This window comes from Bombina bombina, chromosome 3 (assembly GCF_027579735.1).
Source record: "Bombina bombina isolate aBomBom1 chromosome 3, aBomBom1.pri, whole genome shotgun sequence".
Taxonomy (NCBI): Eukaryota; Metazoa; Chordata; class Amphibia; order Anura; family Bombinatoridae; genus Bombina; species Bombina bombina.
In genome coordinates, this window is record NC_069501.1 from 966560755 (window position 1) to 966586507 (window position 25753).

General features: G+C 37.3%; 1 protein-coding gene across 1 annotated transcript in view; it reads left to right on the forward strand.

Moving 5' to 3' along the window:
- The window catches only part of ACVRL1 (activin A receptor like type 1), a 256334-nt gene that overhangs the window by 93062 nt on the left and 137519 nt on the right, over positions 1–25753 (forward strand). Inside the window, exon 5 of the mRNA XM_053708027.1 lies at positions 717–822. Within this exon, the coding sequence (XP_053564002.1) occupies positions 717–822 (106 nt within the window). The remainder of the gene's footprint in view (positions 1–716; positions 823–25753) is intronic.

Below are 25753 nucleotides of genomic sequence, written 5' to 3' on the forward strand. Positions count from 1 at the left end.
CTTCCATTTTCACTTTTGTTTTATATATTATGTTTTAACTGATAGGGTAACCTTACTGTTATTTATTTTATATGTCTAAATGTTTTAGATAATAAATTGTTATAGATTTAAGTTTCTATTTACATTCACATATTTTTGGCGCTCCCTCCATCTGGATTATTACATATGCATACACAACCTACACACACACATGCACTGCACACACATGCTACTCACTACACACATATACAAATACACTACTGACACACACACACACTACTTACTACACACATATACACACACACACTACTCACTACACACCCACTACTCACTACACACATATACACACACACACTACTCACTACACACATATACACAAACACCCACTACTCACTACACACATATACACACACACACTACTCACTACACACATATACACACACACACACACTACTCACTACACACATATACACACACACTACTCACTACACATATATACACACACACACACACTACTCACTACACACATATACACACATACACTACTCACTACACACATATACACACAGACATGCACTACACACACACACACACTACTCACTACACACATATACACACACTATGCACATATGCACACGCACACACACACACACACATATTACATACAAACAGGCAAACAATTTTTTTTTTGTAACAGTAAAAAAGTCTCCAAAACTAAACGTCTGTATCATTTTCAGGACTTACTAGATGAATATGAATATTGCACAACTGGCAGTGGTTCAGGTCTTCCTTTCCTTGTACAGAGAACTGTGGCAAGACAAATTACTCTTGTTGAATGTGTAGGTAAGAAGGAGACACCATAAAATAATTTATGCAAGCTAAATTTTGCAGCACCATTGTTAAAAAATTATACAAATGTGCATACAATTCAAGCTTCAATACAGTAATGGGACATTTTTGGTCAATTTCCTTTCACCCCTCAGCAATATTACTTTGAAACTGTATAGTCTATGTGATAAGTTCACCTTTATAAAGAGCTATTGAAGATAAGTATTTTTTATACTAGTGAATTAAATTATTAAAGTAGTCTTTTTTCTTTTTTGTTCCCTTCATGTCTGCTTGAGCGTTAACTTTTGCTGTAAGTTAACTTTTTGCGCGCTTCGAGTAATGCTAATATTACAATATGAAAGTAATAAGTCTGTGTGCAATCAAAAGCCGACGCGTAAAGAGTTGGACTACAGATATCGCAACCACGTTAACATATTTTCCCCATAGACTTTAATAGAGTGCAAACTGAAAAAAAATATCTATACTCACTCGCTAACCCAAACTGAGCTTTTATATTATACATTCCATGTTCTTCACATTGAAATATATTTATTATTTATATCTAAATATATATTTCTAAATACATCTGTGTGTGTTTGTGTGTGTGTATATATATATATATATATATATATATATATATATACCTATACATGTATATATTTATATAGATATATAGGTATAAATATATATATATATATATATAAAAATATTCAGATATATACAGAAATATAAATATTACATTTATTTCTATGTCAAGAACATTGGAATGTAAAATAGTTATACACACAAACACATTATTAAATATTAAAGATGAATAAATATGATTTTTACTTTTTTACTGTTTTGAGGTATTTGACTGCGAATGGCACCAATGTGTGTCTATATGTGTGTGTAAGTATGTGTGTATATATATATATATATATATATATATATATGTAGTAGATGCAAAGATGATGCACTCTCAGGCTTTTTACAAATCAGTGTCAAATTTATTAGATGACGTTTCAGATCTACATTAGACCTTTCATCAGATCAAAAGTCACTTTTGATCTGATAAAAGGTCTAATGTAGATCTGAAACGTCATCTAATAAATTTGACACTGATTTGTGAAAAGCCTGAGAATGTATCATCTTTGCATCTGCTATTGATTTCAATGCCGCATCCAGGTGGCTGACCCAGGAGGGAGGATTCGTTTTTCTACAGCTTTTATATATATATATATATATATATATATATATATATATATATATATATATATATATATATATATATATATATATATATATATATATATAAAATAGCCCTTTTTTGAGCCCTTATAACTTATTTATACATTTTTTTTAATATTTTTTTTTCAGATATATGATTATATGAGTGTAACTGTACTTTTAAATGTATTTATATTGTGTTTAATGCAACTTTTTAATTCCACTACCCTTTACAAGAGTTCTTCAGTTGTGGTAATGATTGCACTCAAGCAAACTTGTTTACTTTCAGCTTGTAATACAAGCAATATTTCTACCATGCGCAGAAAGGCTAAAAAACTATATTGCTTGTGCAATATAATTTATCATTCATGGAATTATTCTAGGTGAAGTGCTTTATATGACCTGTCGAGATAAAAAGGGCTAGTGCAGCTTGCCACCAGCACATACGTACAGCAATGTTTTCTGGCCTTCTGAGCAACAATGCAAATTTCAAATTATCAAGCGATTTCACTGTACATCTTTGTAACATTGTCACAGTACAGTTAAACATAAAGGTTTTAAAGGGATATGAAACCCACATTTTTTCTTTCATGATTCAGATAGAACATGCAATTTTAAGCAACTTTCTAATTTTCTCCTATTATCAATTTTTCTTTCATCTAATTGGCAAGAGTCCATGAGCTAGTGACGTATGGGATATACATTCCTACCAGGAGGGGCAAAGTTTCCCAAACCTCAAAATGCCTATAAATACACACCCCACCACACCCACAATTCAGTTTTACAAACTTTGCCTCCTATGGAAGTGGTGAAGTAAGTTTGTGCTAGATTCCTACGTTGATATGCACTTCTCAGCTTTTTTTGAAGCCCGGTTCCTCTCAGAGTGCAGTGAATGACAGAGGGATGTGAAGGGAGTATTACCTATTGAATACAATGGTCATCCTAACGGGGATCTATTTCATAGGTTCTCTGTTATCTGTCGTAGAGATTCATCTCCTACCTCCCTTTTCAGATCGACGATATACTCTTATATACCATTACCTCTGCTGATTCTTGTTTCAGTACTGGTTTGGCTATCTACTTTATGTAGATGAGTGTCTTGGTAAGTATGTTTCCTTTATTTAAGACACCATCAGCTATGGTTTGGCACTTTATATTTAAAGTTCTAAATATATGTTTGTACTTATATTTGCCATGATTCAGGTTTATCAGTTTATTTCCTTTTTGCAGACTGTCAGTTTCATATTTGGGAAATGCATATAAAAAAAATTCTTACCTGAAATTTTAAAATTGACTCTCTTTTCTAAATTGCGGGCTGTTAGGCTCGCGGGAGCACAAAATGCTATAATTTATTGCGTCATTCTTGGTGCGAGACTTTTTTGGTGCGAGAATTATGTTTGTTGGCGTAATTTCGTCATTTCCGGCGTCTTAGTTGGCGCTGAGTTTTTTCACGGAGTTGCGTCATCTATGACGCTCGTGTTTGTTGCAGACGTTCTTGGCGCCAAAAAATATTTTGTCAGTTGGGCGTCATACTTGGCGCCAAACTTTTTGACATTATTTAAGTCTTCATTTCTTTTTGCTTCTGGTTTCCAGAGGCTTATTTTGTTGCATTTCTTTCCCATTCCTGAAACTGTCATATAAGGAAATTGATAATTTTGCTTTATATGTTATTTTTTCTCTTACATATTGCAAGATGTTTCAAACTGACCCTGTCTCAGAATCTACTACTGGAATCCTGCTCGATGATGTCGGTTCTACCAAAGCTAAGTGCATTTGTTGTAAACTTGTGGTAACTGTTCCTCCGGCTGTAGTTTGTGATAGTTGTCATGACAAACTTTTACATGCAGACAATATTTCCATTAGTAGTAGTCCATTACCTGTTGCTGGTCCTTCAACATCTAATACTCAGGATATTCCTGTTAATGTGACAGAATTTGTTTCTAATTCCATTCAGAAGGCTTTGTCTGTCATACCGCCTTCTAATAAATGTAAAAGGTCTTTTAAAACTTCTCATAAAATTGATGAATTTTTAAATGACCGACAACATTCTGATTAATCTATCTCTGATGAGGATCTATCTGGTTCAGAAGATTCTGCCTCAGATATTGACACTGACAAATCTTCATATTTGTTTAAAATGGAGTATATTTGTTCCTTATTATAGGAGGTGTTGATTGCATTAGATATGGAGGAGACTAGTCCTCTTGATATTAAAACTAATAAACGTTTAAATTTGGTTTTTAAACCTCATGTAGTTATTCCTGAGGTTTTTCCAGTTCCTGATGCTATTTCAGATGTGATTTTTAGGGAATAGAATAGACTGGGTACTTCTTTTACTCCTTCTTCAAGGTTTAAGAAACTGTATCATTTGCCGACTGATAGATTGGAGTTTTGGGAAAAGATCCCCAAAGTTGATGGGGCTATCTCTACTCTTGCTAAGCGTACTACTATTCCTACGGCAGATAGTACTTCTTTTAAAGATCCTTTAGATAGGAAACTTGAATCTTATCTAAGGAAGGCTTATTTATGTTCAGGTCATCTTCTTAGGCCTGCTATTACTTTGGCTGATGTTGCAGCTGCTTTAACTTTTTGGTTGGAAACCTTAGCGCAACAAGTACCAGATCATAATGTGTATAGCATTGTTAAGTTAATTCAACATGCTAATAATTTCATTTGTGATGCCATTATTGATATCATTAGAATTGATGTTAGATATATGTATTTAGCTATTTTAGCTAGAAGAGCTTTATGGCTTAAATCTTGGAATACTGATATGACTTCTAAATCAACGTTGCTATCTCTCTCTTTCCAAGGTAATAAATTATTTGGTTCTCAGTTGGATTCGATTATTTCAACTGTCACTGGGGGGAAGGGATCTTTTTTGCCTCAGGATGAAAAATCTAAGGGTAAATTTAAGGCTGCTAACCGTTTTCGTTCCTTTTGACAAAATAAGGAACAGAAACCTGATCCTTCCCCTAAAGGAACGGTTTCCAATTGGAAGCCTTCTTCAGTCTGGAATAAATCCAAGCCATTTAAAAGATCAAAATCAGCCCCCAAGTCCGCATGAAGGTGCGGCCCTCATTCCAGTCCAGCTGGTAGGGGGTAGACTAAGATTTTTCAAGGATATTTGGATCAATTCAGTCCAAAATCATTGGATTCAGAACATTGTCTCTCAGGGGTACAGAATAGGTTTCAAAGTAAGACCGCCTGTGAGAAGTTTCTTTCTCTCACGCATTCCAGTGAACCCAGAAAAGGCTCAGGCTTTCCTGAAGTGTCTGGGGTAATTGTGCCAGTTCCTTTTCAGGAACGGGGTCTGGGGTTTTACTCAAATCTGTTCATTGTCCCAAAGAAGGAGAATTCTTTCAGACCAGTTCTAGATCTAAAAAAATTTGAATCGTTATGTAAGAATACCAACATTCAAGATGGTGACTATAAGGACTATTCTGTCTTTTGTTCAGCAAGGGCATTATATGTCCACAATAGACTTACAGGATGCATATCTTCATATTCCGATTCATCCAGATCACTATCAGTTCCTGAGAGTCTCTTTTCTAGACAAGCATTACCAATTTGTTGCTCTTCCTTTTGGCTTAGCAACAGCTCCAAGGATCTTTTCAAAGGTTCTCGGTGCCCTACTCTCTGTAATCAGAGTGCGGGGTATTGCGGTGTTTCCTTATTTGGACGATATCTTGGTACTTGCTCAGTCTTTACGTTCTGCAGAATCTCACACAAATCAACTAGTGTTGTTTCTTCAAAGACATGGTTGGAGGATCAATTTACCAAAAAGTTATTTGATTCCTCAGACAAGGGTAACCTTTTTAGGATTCCAAAAAGATTCAGTATCCATGACTTTGTCTCTAACAGACAGGAGACGTCTGAAATTGGTTGCAGCTTGTCGGAACCTTCAGTTTCAGTAATTCCATTCAGTAGCTATGTGCATGGAGGTTTTAGGTCTCATGACTGCAGCATCGGACGCGATCCCCTTTGCTCGTTTTCATATGAGACCTCTTCAGCTTTGTATGCTGAACCAATGGTGCAGGGATTATACAAAGATATCCCAATGTTCGACTATCTCTGACTTGGTGGTTAGATCACCATCGTTTAGTTCAAGGGGACTCTTTTGTTTGTCCAACCTAGACTGTGATTTCAACAGATGCGAGTCTTTCAGGTTGGGGAGCTGTCTGGGGATCTCTGACAGCACAGGGGGTTTGGAAATCTCAAGAGTCGAGATTACCAATCAATATTTTGGAACTTCGTGCGATTCTCAGAGCTCTTCAGTTTTGGCCTCTACTGAAGAGAGATCCGTTTATTTGTTTTCAGACAGACAATGTCACAACCGTGGCGTATGTCAATCATCAGGGTGGGACTCACAGTCCTCAAGCTATGAAAGACGTATCTCGGATACTGGCTTGGGCGGAATCCAGCTCCTGTCTAATTTCTGCGGTCCATATCCCAGGTATAGACAATTCGGAAGAGGATTATCTCAGTCGTCAGACTTTACATCCGTGAGAGTGGTCTCTTCACCCAGATGTGTTTTATCATATTGTTCAGATGTGGGGGCTTCCAGAAATAGATCTGATGGCTTCTCATCTAAACAGGAAACTTCCCAGGTATCTGTCCAGGTCCAGGGATCCTCAGGCGGTTGCATTCACACTCCCTTGGAATTATCAACCTGCTTATATATTTCTGCCTCTAGTTCTTCTTCCAAGAGTGATTTACAAAATCATAATGGAACGTTCGTTTGTACTGCTGGTGGCTCCAGCATGGCCACATAGGTTTTGGTATGCGGATCTTATTCGTATGTCCAGTTGTCAACCTTGGTCATTTCCATTAAGGCCAGACCTTCTAGCTCAAAGCCCATTTTTCCATTAGGATCTCAAATTATTAAATTTGAAGGTATGGAGATTGAGATTGATTAGTGCTTAGTCATAGAGGTTTCTCTGACTCAGTGATTAATACTATCTTGCAGGCTCGTAAATCTGTGTCTAGAAGATTTATTATCGAGTTTGGAAGACTTACATTTCATGGTGCTCTTCTCATAAATTCTCTTGGCATTCTTTTAGAATTCCTAGAATTTTACAGTTTCTACAGGATGGTTTAGATAGGGGGTTGTCTGCAAGTTCCTTGAAAGGACAAATCTCTGCTCTTTCTGTTCTGTTCCACAGAAGAATTGCTAATCTTCCTGATATTCATTGTTTTGTTCAGGCTTTGGTTTGTATCAGGCCTGTCATTAAATCAATCTCTCCTCCTTGGAGTCTTAATTTGGTTTTGAATGCTTTACAGGCTCCACCGTTTGAGCCTATGCATTCTCTGGACATTAAATTACATTCTTGGAAAGTATTGTTCCTTTTGGCCATCTCTTCTGCTAGAAGAGTTTCTGAATTATCTGCTCTTTCTTGTGAGTCTCCTTTTCTGATTTTTTCATCAGGATAAGGCGGTTTTGCGGACTTCGTTTAAATTTGTACCTAAAGTTGTGAACTCCAACAACATTAGTAGAGAGATTGTTGTCCCTTCTTTGTGTCCTAATCCTAAGAATTCTCTGGAGAGATCTTTACATTCTTTGGATGTGGTAAGAGCTTTGAAATATTATGTTGAAGCTTCTAAAGATTTCAGGAAGACTTCTAGTCTATTTTTATCTTTTCTGGTTCTAGGAAAGGTCAGAAGGCTTCTGCCATTTGTTTGGCATCTTGGTTAAAGCTTTTGATTCATCATGCTTATGTGGAGTTGGGTAAATCCCCCCCCCCCTCAGAGAATTACGGCTCATTCTACTAGGTCAATTTCCACTTCCTGGGCTTTTAAGAATGACGCTTCTGTTGATCAGATTTGCAAAGCAGAAACTTGGTCTTCTTTGCATACTTTTACTAAATTCTAGCATTTTGATGTTTTCTCTTTTTCAGAAGCAGTTTTTGGTAGAAAAGTACTTCAGGGAGCTGTTTCAGTTTGATTCTTCTGCTTATAATTTCAGTTTTTTTCATTATAAAGATTAAAACTTTTGATTTGGGTTGTGGATTAATTTTTCAGCGGAATTGGCTGTCTTTATTTTTATCCCTCCCTCTCTAGTGACTCTTGCTTGGAGTTCCACATCTTGGGTATTTGCTATCCCATACGTCACTAGCTCATGGACTATTGCCAATTACATGAAAGAAAACATAATTTATGTAAGAATTTACCTGATAAATTCATTTCTTTCATATTGGCAAGAGTCCATGAGACCCACCCTTTTTATGGTGGTTATGATTTTTTTGTATAAAGCACAATTATTCCAATTCCTTGTTGATGCTTTTGCTCCTTTCTTATCACCCCACTTCTTGGCTATTCGTTAAACTGAATTGTGGGTGTGGTGGGGGGTGTATTTATAGGCATTTTCAGGTTTGGGAAACTTTGCCCCTCCTGGTAGGATTGTATATCCCATACGTCACTAGCTCATGGACTCTTGCCAATATGAAAGAAATGAATTTATCAGGTAAATTCTTACATAAATTATGTTTTATTCGTTTTCTTGGTATCTTTATTTGAAGAAGCAGGAATGTATAAGCTTAGGAGCCGGCCCATTTTTGGTTCAGCCCCTGGGTAGCACTTGCTGATTGCTGGCTACATTTAGCCATCAATCACTTTAGAGTAACTTTAGAGTCAACTGTGAGGTTGTTGTTGATAATCATTTCTTCTGTTATGTGTGATCAGTCCACGGGTCATCATTACTTCTGGGATATAACTCCTCCCCAACAGGAAATGCAAGAGGATTCACCCAGCAGAGCTGCATATAGCTCCTCCCCTCTACGTCAGTCCCAGTCATTCTCTTGCACCCAACGACTAGATAGGATGTGTGAGAGGACTATGGTGATTATACTTAGTTTTTATGACTTCAATCAAAAGTTTGTTATTTTACAATAGCACCGGAGCGTGTTATTACTTCTCTGGCAGAGTTTGAGGAAGAATCTGCCAGAGTTTTTTACTATGATTTTAACCGGAGTTGTTAAGATCATATTGCTGTTCTCGGCCATCTGAGGGAGGTAAAGGCTTCAGATCAGGGGACAGCGGGCAGATGAATCTGCATTGAGGTATGTAGCAGTTTTTATTTTCTGAATGGAATTGATGAGAAAATCCTGCCATACCGTTAAAATGACATGTATGTATACACTTCAGTATTCTGGGGATGGTATTTCACCGGAACTACTCTGTTAAAGGTCACTAATCCTTTTAATAACTAATTATCATGTTAAACGTTTTTGCTGGAATGTAGAATCGTTTACATTGCTGAGGTACTGTGTGAATAAATATTTGGGCATTATTTTCCACTTGGCAGCCTTTTTTGCTTTTATTTGTGACAGTTTCGTTTCTCTTCACTGCTGTGTGGGAGAGGGAGGGGCCGTTTTTGGCGCTCTTTGCTACGCATCAAAAAATTCCAGTCAGTTACTTTTATATTTCCTGCATGATCCGGTTCATCTCTGACAGATCTCAGGGGTCTTCAAACTTCTTTTAAGGGAGGTAAATTCTCTCAGCAGAGCTGTGAGAATTCTTATAGTGACTGTGAATAAAAACGTTGCTTTGTATTTTTTATGTCAAATTTAATTATTGTTATTTTACTAATGGGAACAAACCTTTGCTAAAAGTTGTGTTGTTTTAAAGTTTGATGCTATAACTGTTTTTCAGTTCATTATTTCAACTGTCATTTAATCGTTTAGTACCTCTTTGAGGCACAGTACGTTTTTGCTAAAAAAGATTATAACCAAGTTGTAAGTTTTTTTGCTAGTGTGTTAAACATGTCTGACTCAGAGGAAGATATCTGTGTCATTTGTTCCAATGCCAAGGTGGAGCCCAATAGAAATTTATGTACTAACTGTATTGATGCTACTTTAAATAAAAGTCAATCTGTACAATGTGAACAAATTTCACCAAACAGCGAGGGGAGAGTTATGCCGACTAACTCGCCTCACGCGGCAGTACCTGCATCTCCCGCCCGGGAGGTGCGTGATATTATGACGCCTAGTACATCTGGGCGGCCATTACAGATAACATTACAAGATATGGCTACTGTTATGACTGAAGTTTTGTCTAAATTACCAGAACTAAGAGGCAAGCGTGATCACTCTGGGGTGAGAACAGAGTGCGCTGACAATGCTAGGGCCATGTCTGATACTGCGTCACAGCTCGCAGAGCATGAGGACGGAGAGCTTCATTCTGTGGGTGACGGTTCTGATCCAAACAGATTGGACTCAGATATTTCAAATTTTAAATTTAAATTGGAGAACCTCCGTGTATTACTAGGGGAGGTCTTAGCAGCTCTCAACGATTGTAACACCGTTGCAATACCAGAGAAACTGTGCAGGTTGGATAAATACTTTGCGGTACCGGCGAGTACTGAAGTTTTTCCTATACCTAAGAGACTAACTGAAATTGTTACTAAGGAGTGGGATAGACCCGGTGTGCCGTTCTCACCCCCTCCAATATTTAGAAAGATGTTTCCAATAGACGCCACCACTCGGGACTTATGGCAAACGGTCCCCAAGGTGGAGGGAGCAGTTTCTACTTTAGCTAAGCGTACCACTATCCCGGTGGAGGATAGCTGTGCTTTCTCAGATCCAATGGATAAAAAATTAGAGGGTTACCTTAAGAAAATGTTTGTTCAACAAGGTTTTATATTGCAACCCCTTGCATGTATCGCGCCGATTACGGCTGCGGCAGCATTTTGGATTGAGTCGCTGGAAGAGAACCTTAGTTCATCTACGCTAGACGACATTACGGACAGGCTTAGAGTCCTTAAACTAGCTAATTCTTTCATTTCGGAGGCCGTAGTACATTTAACCAAACTTACGGCTAAGAACTCAGGATTCGCCATACAGGCTCGTAGGGCGCTGTGGCTAAAATCCTGGTCAGCAGATGTTACTTCTAAGTCCAAATTACTTAATATACCTTTCAAGGGGCAGTCTTTATTTGGGCCCGGTTTGAAAGAAATTATCGCTGACATTACAGGAGGTAAGGGCCACGCCCTACCCCAAGACAAAGCCAAAGCTAAGGCTAGACAGTCTAATTTTCGTCCCTTTCGGAATTTCAAAACAGGAGCAGCATCAACCTCCACTGCACCAAAACAGGAAGGAGCTGTTGCTCGTTACAGGCAAGGCTGGAAGCCTAACCAGGCCTGGAACAAGAGCAAGCAGGCCAGGAAACCTGCTGCTGCCCCAAAGACAGCATGAATCGAGAGCCCCCGATCCGGGACCGGATCTAGTGGGGGGCAGACTCTCTCTCTTCGCCCAGGCCTGGGCAAGAGATGTTCAGGATCCCTGGGCACTAGAGATCATATCTCAGGGATACCTTCTAGACTTCAAATTATCTCCCCCAAGAGGGAGATTTCATCTGTCAAGGTTGTCAACAAACCAGATAAAGAAAGAAGCGTTTCTACGCTGCGTACAAGATCTGTTATTAATGGGAGTGATCCATCCGGTTCCGCGGTCGGAACAAGGACAAGGGTTCTACTCAAACCTGTTTGTGGTTCCCAAAAAAGAGGGAACTTTCAGGCCAATCTTAGATTTAAAGATTCTAAACAAATTCCTAAGAGTTCCATCGTTCAAAATGGAAACTATTCGGACAATTTTACCCATGATCCAAGAGGGTCAGTACATGACCACTGTGGATTTAAAGGATGCTTACCTTCACATTCCGATCCACAAAGATCATCACCGGTATCTAAGGTTTGCCTTCTTAGACAGGCACTACCAGTTTGTAGCTCTTCCATTCGGATTGGCTACGGCTCCAAGAATCTTCACAAAGGTTCTGGGTGCCCTTCTGGCGGTACTAAGACCGCAAGGGATTTCGGTAGCTCCGTACCTAGACGACATTCTAATACAAGCTTCAAGCTTTCAAACTGCCAAGTCTCATACAGAGTTAGTTCTGGCATTTCTAAGGTCGCATGGATGGAAAGTGAACGAAAAGAAGAGTTCTCTCTTTCCTCTCACAAGAGTTCCATTCTTGGGGACTCTTATAGATTCTGTAGAAATGAAGATTTACCTGACAGAAGACAGGTTAACAAAGCTTCAAAACGCATGCCGTGTCCTTCATTCCATTCAACACCCGTCAGTAGCTCAATGCATGGAGGTGATCGGCTTAATGGTAGCGGCAATGGACATAGTACCTTTTGCACGCCTACATCTCAGACCGCTGCAATTATGCATGCTAAGTCAGTGGAATGGGGATTACTCAGATTTGTCCCCTACTCTGAATCTAAATCAAGAGACCAGAAATTCTCTTCTATGGTGGCTTTATCGGCCACACCTGTCCAGGGGGATGCCATTCAGCAGGCCAGACTGGACAATTGTAACAACAGACGCCAGCCTACTAGGTTGGGGCGCTGTCTGGAATTCTCTGAAGGCTCAGGGACTATGGAATCAGGAGGAGAGTCTCCTGCCAATAAACATTCTGGAATTGAGAGCGGTTCTCAATGCCCTTCTGGCTTGGCCCCAGTTAACAACTCGGGGGTTCATCAGGTTTCAGTCGGACAACATCACGACTGTAGCTTACATCAACCATCAGGGAGGGACAAGAAGCTCCCTAGCAATGATGGAAGTATCAAAGATAATTCGCTGGGCAGAGTCTCACTCTTGCCACCTGTCAGCAATCCACATCCCGGGAGTGGAGAACTGGGAGGCGGATTTCTTGAGTCGCCAGACTTTTCATCCGGGGGAGTGGGAACTTCATCCGGAGGTCTTTGCCCAAATACTTCGACGTTGGGGCAAACCAGAGATAGATCTCATGGCGTCTCGCCAGAACGCCAAACTTCCTCGCTACGGGTCCAGATCCAGGGATCCGGAAGCAGTTCTGATAGATGCTTTGACAGCACCTTGGAACTTCGGGATGGCTTATGTGTTTCCACCCTTCCCGCTGCTTCCTCGATTGATTGCCAAAATCAAACAGGAGAGAGCATCAGTAATTCTAATAGCACCTGCATGGCCACGCAGGACTTGGTATGCAGATCTAGTGGACATGTCATCCTGTCCGCCTTGGTCTCTACCTCTAAGACAGGACCTTCTGATACAGGGTCCATTCAAACATCAAAATCTAACTTCTCTGAAGCTGACTGCTTGGAAATTGAACGCTTGATTTTATCAAAACGTGGTTTTTCTGAGTCGGTTATTGATACCCTGATTCAGGCTAGGAAGCCTGTTACCAGAAGGATTTACCATAAAATATGGCGGAAATACCTATACTGGTGCGAATCCAAAGGTTACTCCTGGAGTAAGGTTAGGATCGCTAGGATATTGTCTTTTCTACAAGAAGGCTTAGAAAAGGGTTTATCAGCTAGCTCATTAAAGGGACAGATTTCAGCTCTGTCCATCTTGTTACACAGGCGTCTGTCAGAAGATCCAGACGTCCAGGCCTTTTGTCAGGCTCTAGCTAGGATCAAGCCTGTGTTTAAGGCTGTTGCTCCGCCATGGAGTTTAAACTTAGTTCTTAACGTTTTACAGGGTGTTCCGTTTGAACCCCTTCATTCCATTGATATAAAATTGTTATCTTGGAAAGTTCTGTTTTTAATGGCTATTTCCTCGGCTCGAAGAGTTTCTGAGTTATCAGCCTTACATTGTGATTCCCCTTATCTGATTTTTCACTCAGACAAGGTAGTTCTGCGTACTAAACCTGGGTTCTTACCTAAGGTAGTCACTAACAGGAACATCAATCAAGAGATTGTTGTTCCATCCCTGTGTCCAAATCCTTCTTCAAAGAAGGAACGTCTTCTACACAATCTGGATGTAGTTCGTGCCCTCAAGTTCTACTTGCAGGCAACTAAAGATTTTCGCCAAACTTCTTCCCTGTTTGTCGTTTATTCTGGACAGAGGAGAGGTCAAAAAGCTTCTGCTACCTCTCTCTCTTTTTGGCTTCGTAGCATAATACGTTTAGCTTATGAGACTGCTGGACAGCAGCCTCCTGAAAGAATTACAGCCCACTCCACTAGAGCTGTGGCTTCCACTTGGGCCTTTAAGAATGAGGCCTCTGTTGAACAGATTTGCAAGGCTGCAACTTGGTCTTCGCTTCATACTTTTTCCAAATTTTACAAATTTGACACTTTTGCTTCTTCGGAGGCTATTTTTGGGAGAAAGGTTCTTCAGGCAGTGGTTCCTTCTGTATAATGAGCCTGCCTATCCCTCCCGTCATCCGTGTACTTTTGCTTTGGTATTGGTATCCCAGAAGTAATGATGACCCGTGGACTGATCACACATAACAGAAGAAAACATAATTTATGCTTACCTGATAAATTCCTTTCTTCTGTTGTGTGATCAGTCCACGGCCCGCCCTGTTTTAAGGCAGGTAAATATTTTTTAAATTATACTCCAGTCACCACTTCACCCTTGGTTACTCCTTTCTCGTTGATTCTTGGTCGAATGACTGGGACTGACGTAGAGGGGAGGAGCTATATGCAGCTCTGCTGGGTGAATCCTCTTGCATTTCCTGTTGGGGAGGAGTTATATCCCAGAAGTAATGATGACCCGTGGACTGATCACACAACAGAAGAAAGGAATTTATCAGGTAAGCATAAATTATGTTTTTTTCATGTTGTACTTGTTTAGAACTCTTCTTTAACATAAGTACAATGACCCTTTAATAAAAATAAGGTTTACACTTTTACTGGTTAGGAAATTAACAAGAAGAATCATGCATAGTTTGATTATAATCTAGATATTGTTTGGTGAATATTCTTGCATGTGTCATGGAATTGTATCCTCTCAGTTTAACCAGCTGTTTATTTATATGTTTATTTATAATGTTGGTATCATGCACCTCATCTGGGTAGCATTTGTTTTTGAGTCGTATATGTTAATTACCTGGATTTGGTCTGTCTGGAAGAACAAAATCTTAACACAAGGTTATGTAGTGAAACCATTTCTCTCATGTGTCAAGAACAGACAGGTTAAAAAGCATCAGGGCCATGACTTTGATCACATAATTGAAATGCATGAGATAGCTCCATATGTTTGCCATCTCTTTTTTTTGTTCTGTATCTAGGTCTTTATTAAGCATTTAGACCTGAATGTGAGGTTAGTTTGCATTTATAATAGAAATAATAAGGAAAATATGAAACAACCTAAAAACTATTTACAAACAATTCAGCTAAGTACAAGGAGGACAGACATATCACATAAAACAACTAAAATAAGAAATCATTTAATGTACATGGAAGAGAGATGAGATATATGAGGAATACTAATTTACAGCATTGGGTGGAATTATTTTACTGCAATTTGCTGTTTGATTAAACTATGGTGTTATATACCCCCTCTCCCCCCAAAATAAATAAAGAAGAAATCTATTTCGTGATTAATATGTACATTTCAGTTATTTATTTATATCAATGTTTTTTATAAGATAAACATAGTATATTATTGCTTTTCAGATGCATTTGACTGACAGCATACATAGTATACATCATTATGATGCCGGTGTTTGAAAAAAGTTTATACAAAAAAATGTATTAAAGGGACATTAAACACAATGTATTAAGGTTTTCTTTCATGTAAGTGGCAAGAGTCCATGAGCTAGTGACATATGGGATATACATTCCTACCAGGAGGGGGCAAAGTTTCCCAAACGTCAAAATGCCTATAAATACACCTCCCATCCTCACACATACCTTAGTTTTACAAACTTTGCCTTCGTTGGAGGATGGTGTAGCAAGTTGTGCTTGATTTCTTCTGTGAAAGGCGCTTCTAAGCATTTTGAAGCCCAATTCCTCTCAAAGTACAGTGTTTGTCTGAGGGATGTGAAGGGAGTACTGCCTGATGATACCATGTTTTCTTCCTATGGGAAATCTATTCTAAGGCTTTCTGTAAATTCGGTTATGGGGATTCATCTGCCACATCCCTTTACAGATCGACATTATACTCCTCTACCATTACCTCTGCTGATATGTTTCAGTACTGGTTTGGCTGTCTGCTATATGTGGATGGGTGTCTTCAGGTAAGTATATATCATTTTTTAAGACACTCACAGCTATGTTTGGCACTTTATATTTTAAAGTTTTAATATATATACTGCATATATTTGCCGTGAGTCAGGTCTATGTTTATTTCCCTTTGCAGTCTAACAGTTTCAGCATGGAAATTATGTTTTTGGGAGTAATGTTCTTACCTGGGGTTCTAGCTAGTTGTAACTTCGGCTTTGTTTTTTTCAAATTAGGATCGCTATGACACAAAATGCTTTTATTTATTGTGTCATTCTTGGCGCGAATATTTTTGGTGCAGAGGTTGCGTTTGTTGTGACGTGACTCACGTCATTTCTTGTGTCTTTGTTGACGCAAATTTTTTTTGGTGTGAAGTAGCGCCTGTTATGATGTGAGTTGTGTCATTTCTTGTTAACGTTTAGCGGCAAAAGTTTTTTTCTCTGCGTTTGCGTCATCTTTGTTTGCATCATTGTTGGCGCCAAAAATTTGTTTTATTAAGTATCTCCCTCTTTTGCTCTCTGCTTTCATTTGTTTTCAGAGGGCTATGATGTTTGCTTTTGATTTTATTTTCATTTAAGTATTTTAGCATAAGCATTTTTTACCATTCCTGAAACTACTATTTTGAGGATATTTTGTTTTAATGTTAATTTTTCTTTTTTGTTACATTTTGCAAGATGTCTCAAACTGATCCTGCCCTGATGTCACTGTAGGAACTAAGCTGCCTGTACACAATTTCTACCAAAGCTAAGTGTGTATATTTTTAATTAGCTGGTTTTATTTCTTCAGCTCAAATATGTGGCACTTGTTGTTATATTATTTCATACTGATAATGTTTCTTTAGTACAAATACATCTACTGTTAAACCTTCACATTCTAATGTACATGATATTCCTGTAAGTATAAAGGATTATATTGCTACAGACATAGAGAAGGCTATGACTGCTATTCCGCCTTCAAATTAATGTAAAAGATCTCTCCTAACTTCTCATAAATCTAATGAAGTTTGTATTGATCGACAGCATACTGAAGTTGAATGTATTCATTACTGATTAAGGAAGTATTGTTTACTTTGGGTATTGAGAATAGCAAAGGTTTGAATTCTGTTTTTTGTTTTTTTTAAAGCTTCTGAGGTTACTCTTGATGTTTTTCTTATTTCCAGATGCTATCTATCATATGTTTAGTAAGGAATCTAAACTTAGTGCTTCTTTTTACCTTTCTTTTAGGTTTAAAAAGCTATATCCTTTACCTATGGCTAATTTAGAGTTTTTGGGTAAAAGTCCCTAAGGTGGGGCTATTTCTACTCTTGCTGAACGTAGAAGAAGATATTTCTTCTTTTTAAGGATCCTTTAGATAGGAAGTTTGTTTTCTATCTTAGAGAAGCATATTTACATATTGACTATATTTTTAAACCTGCCATTTCTTCGACTGATGCTGCTGCTGTTTCAACTTTTTGGTTGGACAGTTTAGTTATCAGATGTTGAATTGTCTAAGCATTGTTCTTTTACTTCAACATGCTAATCATTTAATTTGTTATGCTATATTTTATGTCATTTTAATTTATATTAAATCTTTGTTTTTAGCCATTTTTACTAGAAAAGTTTTATGGCTTAATTCTCTGATATGGTGTCTAAATTTAGATTACTATCTTATTATTTTAGGATAGTAATATTTTAGGTTTCTATTGGATTTTATTATCTCCTCTATTACTGGGGGAAAGGGAGTTTTTTCTGCCCCAAGATAAGAAATCTCAGGGTAACTTTTAAGCTCCCAATTGTTTTTTTCATTCCCCTAAGACCTCTGGCTCTAATTTGAGATTTACTCCGAATTTGAATAAATCCAAGCCTTATAAATAAAATTAATTTCAGATAAAAAATGAAGAAGATTCGTTCAGACCAATTCTGGATCTGAAATTTTTATATCGTTTTATAAGAGTCACAACTTTTAAGATGGTGACTATAGGGACTATTCTGCCTTTTTATTCAGCAAGGTCACTTCATGTCCACAATAGACTTACAGGACGCTTATTTTCACATTCCAATTAATTCAGGCCACTATTGTTTTCTTAGATTCTCTTTTCTAGATAAGCATTACCAATTTGTCACTCTTCCTTTTGGGCTAGCAACAGCTCAGAGATTCTTTTCAAATATTGTTGGTGCCCTTCTATCTGTAATCAGAGAGCAGGGTATTGCAGTGTTTCCTTATTTGGATGATATCTTGGTACTAGCTCTAATCTTTTCATTTTGCAGAATCACACTTGAAACAACTAGTGTGGTTTCTTTAAGACATAGTTGGAGGTTCAATTTACAATAGAGTTACTTGATTCCTTAGACAAGGGTCAGCTTTTTAGGTTTCCAGATAAGATTATTTCTCTGTCAGACTAGAGACGAATTAAGTTAATTTTAGTTTGTATAAACCTTCAGTCTCTATTATTTCCTTCAGTGGTTATGTGCATGGAAGTTTTAGGTCTCATGACTGCAGCATCAGGTGCAATCCTCTTTGCTCGTTTTTCATTTGAGGTCTCTATAGCTTTGCATGTTGCACCAACACTCTATTCTCTCTGATTTGTTGGTTGGACTATCACCTTATTGTTCAGGGGGCCTCATTTGTTCGTCCTACCTGGGCTGTATTCTCAACAGATGCAAGTTTTTCACGTGGGGGAGCTGTCTGAGAGTCTCTGACAGCACTAGGGGTTTGGAAGCCTCAGGAGGCGAGGTTACCAATCAATATTTTTGAACTCCATCCTATTTTCAGGACTCTTCAGGTGTGGCCTCTATTTGAAGTGAGAACTTTTACATTTGTTTTCAAACAGACAATATCACAGCAGTGGCATATGTCAATCATCAAGGAGGGACTCGCAGTCCTTCAGCTATGGAGGAAGTATCTCAGATACTTTCTTGGACGGATTCCAACTCTTGTCTAATTTCTGCGATTCATATCCCAGGTATAGATAATTGGGAAGGGGATTATCTCAGCCGTCAGACTTTATATCCGGGGGAGTGGTCTCTCCATCCAGATGTGTTTTTTTTTCATCTTGTACAGATGTGGGGTCTTCCAGAAATAGATCTGATGGTCTCTCGTCTAGACAAGTAGCTTTCCAGATACCTTTCCAGGTCCAAGAATCCTCAGGCAGAGATGGTGGATGCTCTAGCAGTTCCTTGGTTTTTACCAACCTGCTTACATTTTTCCGTCTCTGGTTTTTCTTGCAAGGGTGATCTCCAAGATCATAATGGAACGATCTTATGTGTTTCTGATAGCACCAGCTTGGCCTCTCAGGTTTTGGTATGCAGACCTTGTCAGGATGTTCAGTTGCCAGACCTTCTGTTTACGGGGCCATTTTTCCATCAGGATCTCAAATCTCTAAATTTGAAGGCATGGAAAGGCATGGAAATTGAACGCTTAGTGCTTAGTCATAGAGGTTTCTCTGACCCAGTTATTAGCACTATAATACAGACTCGTAAGTCTGTTTCAAGGAGAATTTATTATCGGGTTTGGAAAAAAAAAACCTTATTTCATGGTGTTCAAATCATGATTATTCTTTTAGAATTCTCAGGATGGTTTGGATAAAGGATTTGTCTGCAAATACATGAAAGGACAAATTCCTGCTCTTTCTGTCTTATTTCATAGAAAGATTGTTAAACTTCCTGATATTCACTGTTTTATTCAGGCTTTGATTCATATTAAACCTATTATTAAATCTATTTCTCTTTCTTGGAGTCTCAATATTGGTTTTGAAGATTTTACAGGCTCCTCCATTTAAACCTATGCATTCTCTGGACATTAAATTACTTTCTTGGAATGTGTTATTTCTTTTGGCTGTCTCTTCTACTAGAAGAGTTTCTGAATTGTCTGCTCTCTTGTGAGTCTCCTTATCTGATTTTCCATCAAGATAAAGCTGTTTTGAGGACTTCATTTATTTTTTTTTTGACTAAAGTTGTAAATTCTAACAACATCAATAAGGAAATTGTTGTTCCTTCTTTGTGTCCTAATCCTAAGAAAACTCTTGAAAGGTTTTTACATTCTTTGGATGTGGTAAGAGCTTTGAAATATTATGTTGAGGCTACTAAAGATTTCAGAAAGACTTTTAGTCTATTTGTTATTTTTTCTGGCTCTAGGAAAGATCAGAAATCCTCTGCTATTTCTCTGGCTTCTTGGTTGAGACTTGATTCACAAAGCTTATTTGGATGCGGGGCAGTCTCCGCCTCAGAGAATTACAGCTCATTCTACTAGATTAGTTGCCACTTCTTGGGCTCTCAAGAATTAAGCTTCAGTTGATCAAATTTGCAAAGCAGCAACTTGGTCTTCTTTGCATACTTTTACTAAATTTTACCATTTTTATGTGTTTGCTTCTTCGGAAGCAGCTTTTGGTAGAAAGGTTCTTCAGGCAGTTGTCTAATTCCTCTGATTTGAGTTTTTTTTTAACTTTTAAGAAAACTTAAATATTTTTGGGGATTTAATTTCTAAGCGGAAATAGCTGTTTTTATTTTATCCCTCCCTCTCTAGTGACTCTCTAGGTTCAATAAATTATCTGTAGTTAGTAGACAAGCCATCGTAGTTTATTAATGTCAATTTAAACACTTCTAGACCTATCAGCAAAGGAATCCTGATAAGGTATACTACATTACAGTTTGAAAAAACTTTACCCCCAAATTTTTTTATTTTTTTTTACATCTGATAAATGTCATATTATAGTGAACATAAAAGAATAACATATTTTTTTTCCAGCTTGCGCAAAAAAACATTTGAAGTCACTCGATCTCACTATCATTTAAATATTATATGCTCAATTTAACTACATATGCTACATTAACGAGACAAGCTATTCAGTATCAAAGGATAGCATTTAATTTTTTAATTTTTTGATAAGCCAATCGATTCTATATATATAAACATTTGGACCAGTTGGACCAGAATAACTCGCATTTCTTAAAGGTCAATTTTTATTGAATACAGTTCTAAAGGATAGTATCTGTTTTCCTAGCCGACGTGACAAAAGTTTTACAAGTCACTTTATTCCACTACCTCTAAACAAAACGCTATGCCCAATGAAATGAGTAATTAATAGAAAAGGAGCCACTTTAATATTTATTTATTTATTTATTTTTTTGGGGTAAAGTTTTTTTTTTTTTTTAAAAATTACTCTATTACATACCCTACATCACTTCCGGTTTTTAGCCACGCTCCAAAACACACTTTTTGGCGCAAAACTTTTCACTACAAAAGGGACACTTTTGACAACCAGCTGGCAGTCTTGAGAAAGGCCTAGAGGATGCCGAAACACATTGACCACAGCTGGTAAGCACTATTCTGATTTTATATAAGTTTTTAGTACCATCTACACTATTGTTGTTTTTATTTGCTTTTAGGTTTAATTTATGATTTAAAAAGAAAAACATTTTTTTGGATTGGAGTTTCTCCCAACCACCAAAGGTTCTCACCATCAGGAACAGGAACACTAGCCCATTAATTGGGTTTGACCTAAAAGACCCTTGACTTTATTCTCACCATCAGGAACCTCAGACGGACTCTCACCACTAGGAAAATAAGATTTCCTTTTCTTCACATTATTAACTTTTGACTTTTATTTGGATCTTCACATTTAGCCTTTTTTAGGATTTTGTTTCTTGGATTACAATCACTGACTTTGTTCTCTTTTTTCCTTTTTTTTTTTTCTTTGATCACTGACTTTGTTCTCTTTTTTTCATTTTTTGAGCAGCATTTTTTCATTTTTTCCTTTGCAATTTTTTCAATTTTTCACATCATTTTTTTCACTTTTGAATAAGCAAGTTGACACTGTCTGTTTTCTTTATATTTGCAATCACTAAGCATAATTTTTCACTCCCTTTTTATACACATTATCACCACCAACACTGGTACATAATATCTCTTACGGTATCCTCCTCCTAGTCAATATCAGCAATCCATTCATTTGATTTACTGCATTTTATTAATCCACACATTGGATTGATTTCATTCAGACATTGTTTGGAATTTTAACTTTCTCATATTTTTATTGGGGCTACCATTATTATTGCCTCTGTATCATTTTATATTCAGTGTTTTTTATATAGATATATTCAATATTTAATTTGTACAAAAGTGGATCCACATCTTATTGTTTTTATTGTCATTTATTACCACTGTACCCACTGTGGCATGTTTTATTCTAGATTTACAATTAAAATATTTCTAAATACACATTCTACACATTGTACAACATCTCGCCCATTTGAGGCGCTCTGAACACATTTATTTTCTTAGTATATTTTCTTAGTACATTTTCCAAGCTAGCTAGTTAGCCTACTGTTCAGAGCTATAGGTGCTCGTCTTTGGCGCTACACCCCATCAAAATACATAATACTTTATGTAAGAACTTACCTGATAAATGCATTTCTTTCATAGTGGCAAGAGTCCATGGGACCCACCCTATTTTTTGTGGTTATGAATTTTTTTTTTATAAAGCACATTATTTTTTTCCCAGTTCCTCTTTTTGTATGCTTTTTACTCCTTTTTATACACCTCACTTATTTGCTGTACGTTTAACTGAGGTATGAGTGAGGTGGGAGGTGTATTTATAGGTATTTTGAGGTTTGGTAAATTTTGTCCCATCCTGGTAGGAATGTATATCCCATACATCACTAGCTCATGGATTCTTGTCACTATGAAAGAAATTAATTTATCAGGTAAGTTCTTACATAAATTATGTTTTTCCTACCTCCCTCTAGTCATATATGCCACCATGTTGAAATCTAGATTTCAATGCATTCCAGTGCTGACTTGTTTGCACATGTGCAGTAACTCTTTCAGATACCTGCAGTGTAATCTAGGTTCCAAAGTGGGCAGCACATATAATTAAAGGGGTGTTCATGAAATGTATTCAGTGTTTAATGTCTTTTTAAGTGCATACTGTATATATTTTTTAGATCTATATGCCATAGCTTATTATTAAGTGTTAGAATGCTGGTCAGCTTTAGGGTCTTACATCTCTGTACTGTGACTAAATCAAGCTATGATTTGATTGCATATATATATATAAAAGTAGTGAAGTCTCTGTCTTTTGACATGATAGAATATAATTTCTACTTTCTTTTAAAAATGCTTTAGGATAAATGTATGTGTGATAAAAAATTCTGTCGAGGGCTATCCATTGTTTACGCACTGAGCCAATGCTGTAAATACAATACATAGATATAGATATGGAGCAATAAGATAGCTATTGTGGTTGCTTACATATATTCGTGCCAAATTATGGACATTGTGGTAGAGATAGGGTTGCCATATTCCTGCTTTAACGGAGGACGCTTATGAAAAATGCATATGTCAGGGACGGTTTAAAGAAATGTTTGAATAATGTTCCATTATAAGAACCCTGACTTATGTATTTTTCATATGTGTCCCCCCTTAAAGCATAAAGCAAAATTGTACAGACTATAATGCATTTTTGAAAGAAAGTAATGCATTGAAACTACGTCTTCAACAAAGGGGTTATCCATCTCATACCATAGAAAAAGTATTTAATGAAACTAAAGACCTTAATAGGGATTCCCTTCTTAAGACTGACAACAGTTGGCAAAATAGGAATATGACAAATTCACAGGAACACAAATTGATGTTTGTTACTACATTCTTTAATGAGTATAACCAAGTGTGTAAGATAGTGAAAAAACATCTCCCTATCTTGTTGGGTGATCATGAGTTAGCTGACACTTTTAGGTCTGGCTGCCAATTTGTAAGTAGGGGAAATAAGTCTTTGGGTAATATGCTTACCCCTAGTATGACTTGGCACTAGGGCTGGGCGATATGGGGGTAAAAATCACGATTTTTAAAAAACAAAACAAAATGCGATTGCGATTTAATAGAGATTTTCTTAAAAATTACTATAACACCTTAATTTTTCAATAAAAAGTTTATTTAACACTACAGAATCTTAATGTACATGTTTCTCAGTGTCCAATACACTTTGGGAGCATAAAAATACAAACCACATATGTGTGTGTATATATATATATATAAAATCACATACACAGTTACACACACACACATATGTAGGGGTGTAGCAGTAAGGGTGGGGGGCTGCTCCTTTCAGAAATACTGTGCCTTGCTGATATCAAATACATTGTAGATGCAGTTAACCCAGAAGCTTGCTAGCAAAGGGGACTGCAGTTTTAACCTTTTTGGCAGCCGTGGGGTTAACTGCATCTGATATTTATTTGAGCCATTTCTCAGAGAGCAAGAGATTGTGTGGGAGGTTCCATAATGATTACATACCCTAAGTTTCAGAGTGCAGACATCCCTAGGGGGAAATATAAGTAAGTGGTTTTCCCTCCTCTTCAGTCTCCTGCATGACCTCTGCTTTTAGACTTCTATAGATTGATTGGCTGCTACTGAGATCAAACAGAAAGTAAAACAGCCATTTTACAAATGTGTGCTAAAAGCAACCACTAGATGGAGCTGGTTTGCAAGAAATCACATACAAATCAATACAGTACAGACACATCTGAAGATTTATTTATTTTTCAAAAAATCTCATACTCTCGCGGTTATAAAACTGCGGCGATTAATTGCGGTTTAAAACCGCATCCGTGATTAATCATGCAGTCCTACTTGGCACAAAAATAAACAGAAGAATTAATCATCTTGGTTATCATGTAAGTATCCCTATGGATGTCAAAAGAAAGAAGAAGAAGGCACCACCATAGTGCCCATTCAGTAGTTCAAATGTATACCAGCGCAAATACTAATGTACTTACAAGATTGCAAGCACTTGTGAAGTGCTATACAGGCCTCCTGGACTCTTAAAGGTCGCACAGACAATTTTCTCTTGTGCAGTTCATACAGCTTCTAGTCCAAAAGGCTGATAATCTGCCAATCTCAGGGAAGGTCTGTTCAATGCAGGGCTGTAATTCACAGCAGATTTGTTCACTGAAGGGCTGTAATTCACAGCGCGTATAATATGTTCGCATAAAACTCACTTTAGTTAAGAAGAATTAAAATAAAAGTTGTGGAAAAAGTCTAAAATATATAAAGACTTTATTATTAAAACACAACGTTTCACGGTCTTGCCTGACCGCTTCCTCAGGTTTTCCTCTTCTTTCCTCTTCTTTGATATCTTTAGACGACTTGACATGATAACCAGGAAGCTTTTGGAAGAAGTAGCCTGCCGCCCACATCCATACACTGTGGATTGTACCCTTGGAAGTATTTGGGACATATCTACATATCTTTGGATAAGTCATATGAACTTCCACTTTTGATCGCATATTGTCACCATTTATACGTTGTGTTTGTAATTGGTAACATTGTTAAAAAATGTTGATACTCACAATTTACACGTGTTTGCAATCTGTAACATTATTACACATTTTTGTACTTATAACTCACACTTATTTGTACTTATAGCTCTATAGGCTATTGTTTGCAATATTTGCACCTTTGCACTTTTGCATTATATGTTTATTTTGCCACTGTAGTTTTAAGTGGTACGTAAGGTATATACTTACATACAAGTGGTTATATTGAATTGAATTCTCACTTTTTAGTATTGAAATATTCTATCAAATCTCATAATATAATTGCACGTATTTTGCATTCAATTTTGCACTTATGACCAGCACTTTATATTATTAGCATTGGTTTGGCGGCTTCTACGCAATTATTAGTTTATATCCCTATAGATGTGGTGGTAGAACATGCAAGGCATGCTCTCACACCCTAATATGTAAGACATTTCAAGCTCATACAACGCAAAAGGTGTATTCTATAGATACATTTACTAATTGTAGAACGAAATTTGTAATATATTTAGCTCGGTGCCAA